At 34.9% G+C, this 6,556-nt stretch overlaps 1 protein-coding gene across 1 annotated transcript; it reads right to left on the bottom strand.

Moving 5' to 3' along the window:
- Positions 1 to 768: 768 nt before the first annotated feature.
- LOC110735395 lies at positions 769 to 6,293 on the bottom strand. The gene is made up of 3 exons (XM_021915582.1): positions 5,868 to 6,293; positions 3,617 to 3,637; positions 769 to 2,148 (listed from the first exon to the last, which is right to left on the bottom strand). Exons 1-3 carry the CDS (start codon positions 6,169 to 6,171, stop codon positions 1,886 to 1,888), a joined length of 588 nt encoding a protein of 195 aa, XP_021771274.1. The 5' UTR covers positions 6,172 to 6,293; the 3' UTR covers positions 769 to 1,885.
- Between the last annotated feature and the right edge of the window lie 263 nt (positions 6,294 to 6,556).

The following is a 6,556-nucleotide window of genomic DNA, read 5'->3' as shown; positions in this document are numbered from 1 at the left end:
CTCGAAGAAGAAGCCAGGCCCGATCGGGCGGGCGCGCGCAAAGCAACCTCAAGGAAGAAGCCGCGTCCGATCGGGTGAGCGTAGGCTCGATCGGGCGCAGCACACCAGCAAGGGCGTAGTAAAAAAGGCGGGCCCGATCGGACGTGTGTTTTTCTAAGGACCTGATTAGTTTCGTTTAAGGATTTGTTTTAGGGATGTTTAAGTACGAATTTTGTACATAATTTTTGATTACCTTCTCTTTTAGATTTTCTCTCTCTACTTAGGATATTCTCTCTCTCTTAAACTCTCTCTCAACATTGTTCTTAATTACATTCATTAAATCCAGATTTCTTTTGGTAACAATTTCTTCTCTTTTAATTTCTGTTATTTTATTTAATTCTTTCATTATGTCTTGCTTTATTGATTTGATTAGTTTAGATTTATTTATGCTTGAGTAGTTTTATTTCTAGGGTTTATGGGGATCTAATAAATAATATGAAGGGGTAAATTTGTGATTGTTGATTATCAATGCTTGGTTAATTTCCTATTGATTGATTTAATGCTATGCTATTAGGTTTGGCCAGATTTAATTGTATGAGTTTAGCAATATTAATTCGAGATTCGATAGATGAGAATTGATGTTTAGGCTTAGTTTCAATAGGCGGACTAATTTATAAATGGTTAAGTCGAGATTCGACAGATGAGATTTAATACCGGTAAATTAATTCTGTGATTATAATACGTAGCAAAAGCCCTTTGTAATCTGATTAATCAATGCTTGATGATTGTTTATTATGATTTGCCCTGGAATATTGTTTATTAGTGAACCTATGCCCTAGGCCTTTTAATATTTAATTTCTCCCAACTTTATTTTCTCTGATCATATTCTTCATAGTATAGTCTTTAATTACAACAACATTGGTTACCTTGATAATTTAGATTATAATAATTAATAAGGAGTAGAAAGACTTGTTTCCCTGTGGATTCGACCCCACTTCCCTATCTGCATTAGTTAGAGGACTTAGGTAATACTTTTGATTAGGGGATACGACTTTACCCTGTCAGAATTCTAGGTTAGGGGAACTTTGTGTGACAAAATTAGTTTATGCTTGTTTCCCTTGGCCTCCTCTTGAGGCAACATATAGGTCCACAAGGTGTTTTGCCGTACGGCAATCTTTAGCCCAATGACCTTGTATTCCGCATTTAAAACACTTTTCTTGTGGCCTTCCTTGGTTTTGAAAATTTCCCCTTCCTCTACCGCCTCTACCTCTACCTCTACCTCTCAGGGTGGGAGTATTGGAAGTATTTTGACGCCAATTTTGACGTCCTCAATCTTTATCCCAATGGCCTTGTATTCCTCATTTAAAACACTTTTCTTGTGGCCTTCCTTAGTTTTGAAAATTTCCCTTTCCTCTACCGCCTCTACCTCTACCTCTACCTCTCAGGGTGGGAGTATTAGAAGTATTTTGACGCCAATTTTGACGTCCTCTACCCCTTCCCCTACCCCTATTGGGGTATTGGCCTCTGCCCTGAAAACATCCTCGTACAATATTGTGATTCCAGCGCTTACCTGTTTTTGTGGCATTTGTTTCTGGTATTGCACTGGTACCTGCTGATCTCTGATTATGATTAGACAGCAGGATTTGAGTGTTTTGTTCTGCGACTTATAGTATAGAAATTATGTCACAAAACCTTTCACAACCCCTCTCTCGGTACTGTTCTTATTGTACCATATTATTTGCGTGCATTGTAGTGAGAGTTTTCTCGATTATGGCTCTTTAAGAGATTGGTTCTCCACATAATCTCAATTGTGAAGTTATGCAGACTACAACAGAGTTATATTCACGTACTGAGCTGAAATCTTAAAGTCTCAAGGTAGTCCATTCATGTTGGGCCCTTGGCACAATTATTCTCTGTAAGTGTTCGAATCTGTCTTGGAGGAAAACCTGAAGTTCTCTAGGATCCTCAATGAGAATATACTCATTTTTAATTTGTCAATATACACCAAAGCTTTAGCTTGTTCTAGAGGAGTAGGGTTTCCCTCTTCGGCGATAGCGTGTTCTAGGCTTTGTGCCCTTAGGTAGGCTTTTGCGTCCACCCGCCATTCCAGGTATCTTCCTCCGGAAATGTCTATAATTTCAAAGTCCCGGTTTGCAATTCGAGCCATTTCTGATTACACGAAAATTTTAGAAATTAGTAAAAGGAAAGTCAAATATTTTTGTATATATAAGGTTTTAAATATTAGAAAATATCACTATGGAATGCAAGCCGTGGTGGTCCGATTACCCAACTTACAAATAAGAGGTTGGGGGTTCGAAACTTGGTAAAAGCATAAACCCTGCAAAATTAATAAAGGCTGCATATTTTTTTTTATTTATTTTTAATTAAACTATAATTATTATAATACTTATTATATCCAAACAATGAACAAGAATAATACTTTAAACATAAATAAAATAAATTTCAAAACCCAAAAAAATAAAACTAAGTTTTAATAAATATACTTATCAAAACATGCCCCATAAGCATGATTATTACTTTTGTTAAAAACAAAAGAAAACCCAATATGTAATATGACCGTTGGCATGCAGCCAACCTCCAACATCTATCAGAACTTGATAATCCCATTACATGCATTTCAAAGTCTTTATTGGTTTTAGTATTTAGTTTTGTCAGGTTTGCATGTACATGCAAAAACCGGGGCTTGTAACATGTATCAGTTGTTTATATCTTGTCTTCTAATATAATTTCCACATGTAAATGAGTATGCATGTAATATATATCTGTAGGGAATATTTCAAGCGTTAATCCCCTAGATTGAACCCCACTGTGATCATACACTAAAGTACGGTGGCGTCCAAAGGGAAAGAAGATAGAGCAAAAGAGTCGCCAACAAGTTTTTTAGGAACTTGTAAACCGTTCACGAGGTGAAGGTTACACCCCTTAACGATCCAGGAGATCGTCAACTCCATAAGGTCTTGAACCAAATAGGGTTCGGGGATGAAGGTACAAATCCAACCTAAAAGAGATTGAACCTGCCCTAATAATAGGCCTCTACTTTATTCAGATCGTATTCATGTGCGCTTTCTGACTAACATGCAATCAATAGGTTTACCCTAAACCTGTTTAATCTATGTTGGTTGAATATTAATGCACAAATAAAACTATTATTGGCGATCACTTGAATTATAATCATAATTAACCCTAAACAAGATTATTAATTATCTTATTAAGAGTGATTACAAGTACAAATTCCCTTTAAACATGCGTAAAAGGTGTGATCAAACAATAACAATAAATATAATCAAGCAACATAATAATAATCATTAAAATAATAACAATCAGAAAAAAAATATAATAATAATCATGCTAAAGCATAATAAAAATAGCAAGATCCTAGGCATGATACTAATAAGATTAATAACAAACCCTAGCATGTCACTAAACAATAAAAATCAAATATTTAACCCTAACATGATACTAACAATCGTAAATATTAGGAAGAACATAAAAGGCATCATAACAATCATACTTAGTATTAAATTTACCCTAGACATGATACTAGGAATCATAATAACAACCTAAGCATGAACTCTATATATATCAAAACATCAATAAAAACCATTAAAGTACTTACTTTGATTCCTCGTACCTCTTTCTAATAACAAAATACACTCGTTAGTAACTTCAAGGAAAATAATAAACAAAACAATTAAATCAAATAATAATTGAAAGAGAGATTTGGGACCAAACCCTCAAAAAATTAAACCTTTCACGTCTAGGGCGAAGGCAATTTCGAATATGGCTAGGTGTATCTAGATCTAATGAATGCGAAATTTTGTACTTGAGAGAAGCTAGTTTAGAAAATAGAGAGAGAATAAGAGAAAGAGAGAACTGGTGATAATTGGTAAGAATAAGAATTGATGAGAATTGATGAAAATTGATGAATGAAAACGGAGTTTTTACGACGTTATTTATAAAGAAAATCAGCCAAAAAGATAAAATATCAAAAATAGAGTTCTGACGTAAAAAACCGATTTGGCGCCAAACGCAGACGTTAGCGCCAGGCGCCAAGTCAAGCGTTAGGCGCCAATCGTAGCGTCAGGCGCTACAGCTGGCGTTTGGCGCTGACTCAGAAATCCATGCATTTTCTTAAAATCAGATAAAAATTGTTGTTCAGGAGGATAAAATCGTATTTTTCCTTAAAAAATGTTCTTTGATTCTAATTAAAACTCTGAACAGTCAACAAAAGTCAATTTATCAATGCTAATTGAATTAGGAATGAAAAGAACCTTCTAAAAGAATCTAAAAGACTAAAACCATTCCTAATTGCATTAGGAATGATAAACCCATATTAGACCCTCCTCTAGATCATTGGGCCGCATATAAGGCTCAAACCGGGGCCAGTTTAGTAAATTGGCCATAAATTCCTCAATATTCATCGGAATTGGGCTTATAATATATCGTTGGAAAGCTCTTTTCAAGCCCTATCCAACTATACTACTATTGGACCCATATCACGGACCAACCAAACTGGATTGACTGTTTTCTTAAAATAAGTTTTCAAAAATAGAGAGAAGAGAAAATAAATTAAAATTATCCGCAACACTAAACTTTCCACACTTTCACTTCATTCGATTATGATTTGACGTGAAAGGTACTCATCACTGGGTTTGATTTTGGGGAGACACAAATGGGTGTCTACAATATCATCTTTATCTCTTAACTGTAAACTTTAAAAGGTAAGTATCATTCATTTTTGCGTCTATAGTCATCCTATTCTTTTTTCTTCCTTTTTACTAATATCCTAATTCTCTTTCTTCTTCCTTCTTAAAGAAATATTCATACAAAATAATTAGGAGAAGAAAATTGCTTATAGTCAAAAATAAATTTGCTTCATAAAATAATAGGCAAAATTAAATTCATGTAATAAACGGAAAATTTGTCTTCATACTTCCGGCCATAAATTGCCTACCATTTTAGGTGTCCTTGTTCTCAAAATAAAACGTAAGCAGACCATCAAGGAGGAATTTTGAGAGTTTGGACCGTCCATATAGGCGACTTAAAATGCAAATCTTGCCCTCCATAAAGGTGGCTAATTTGCTTAAAATGGCCTATTAGTCGCCTTGGCGACGTTTACTACGAGTAGTAGCGGTGGTGGCGGTATCTGTTTCATCTCTTCCTCTCTTATTAGTATTTGGAGGAGGGGTTTGGTTTCGGTTGGTGGTATTGGGGGATTTTCATTGAGGTTAGGAACAACTTGTAGAATCTCGACGGCTTCGGCGACGTTAGTGTTTTGGGCTTGATTTGTACTTCCTCGGGCTGGTTGTATTGTACCACAAGGTATGGCATTATATTGGTGTTCCATTTTTTATTAATGAATGATTTGATAGTTAAATTTAAAATTTGAAAAAGCAAAACTACCTTTGAGTAATTTAAGCAAATTGGTGTTGATAACGTGTTTTACAACAAATGATATCAAAGAGATCAAAAGAAAGCTTTTAGATACTCCGATAATTGTTGTGTATATTTCCTTTAGATTATGCGAGGATTTATAGTACCCTTGCATGAACAGTGTTTACTCGATATGTTAAACACGCAGTGAAATGTCTAATCGAGCATGAGGTTCTGAGCGACGATATTTAATTTGCATGGGAAGCTAAACGGTGATGTTTGGGGTATTCTTAATCCATTCATATTACGCAATACGGTGCGTATTACAACAATTGCAATATTCTTCACTCTACTACTTGCAACTCCATTGTTAAATGTCCAATTATCACAAAATTCTTTCAATGCATCATGAACTAAGATATTATCATAGCATTCACCAAATAATTTAACCCACTTTTGTGTTTCTAAAATTTCTAAAATTTCAGAATACTTACTTGCATTACACCACCCAAGATTGACACAAAACCCGGGTATGAAGCGAGTCGATTCGAGCAAAATTGCGTTTCTAGCCATCAAAGCCATCCCCGTACATGTTTCTCCTAGTTTCGACCACTTATCTCCCTCCACTACCACCATTTCTACCTCCTCAATTTTCCTTTCCTTCGATCCCCTTTTCACCACTACCTCTTTTTGGTGCTCTTTTGGAGGTTGTTTTGAGGTGACTGCCGATTGAGGTGGTTCTACCTCTATTGGTGAATTTTGGGTTGATTTGGGGTTTTGGATCGGTGATATTTCCATGGGGGAAATTTGGGTATTAGAAAAGGCTTCAATATTTGTGAACGAATAAGGTTGGAGTTGGTGGGATATAATTGGTTTGGTTCCATTAGATAATAAGTGACGGTGGGGGCGGTGTTAATTCTTTTGGCAGTAAAAGAATTTAGAAGTTTAGGAGTTTAGAAGTTCAACCTTTTGCTTTCTACTTTAATTTATTAATTAAAGGGTCAATGGGTATTTAACTACAATAAAATAAGATGATAGATTTTTGAAGATCAGATTAAAAGTTGTTAGCTAATTTCGAGAATAAGAGATGAATTCTCCGAAAGGATAATTTTTTTTAAAAAAAAAATATTCAATAACTTATTAGATTTAATTTATATTTATGGATAAAGATCGAGAAAAAAAA

Source organism: Chenopodium quinoa, unplaced genomic scaffold (genome assembly GCF_001683475.1).
Source record: "Chenopodium quinoa cultivar QQ74 unplaced genomic scaffold, ASM168347v1, whole genome shotgun sequence".
In the NCBI taxonomy this organism is placed as follows: Eukaryota; Viridiplantae; Streptophyta; class Magnoliopsida; order Caryophyllales; family Amaranthaceae; genus Chenopodium; species Chenopodium quinoa.
This window is presented reverse-complemented; position numbering and strand designations above follow the sequence as displayed.

Bases quoted from the DNA above. Each gene is read 5' to 3' on its own strand.
- LOC110735395 (XM_021915582.1), bottom strand. From the start codon at position 6,171: ATGGAAATATCACCGATCCAAAACCCCAAATCAACCCAAAATTCACCA. The intron at 3,638-5,867 runs GTAAGTATTCTG...TTTTGTTATTAG, and splicing joins TCTTGGGTGGTGTAATGCAA to AAAGAGGTACGAGGAATCAA. The intron at 2,149-3,616 runs GTAAGTACTTTA...TCGTGTAATCAG, and splicing joins AAGAGGTACGAGGAATCAAA to AAATGGCTCGAATTGCAAAC.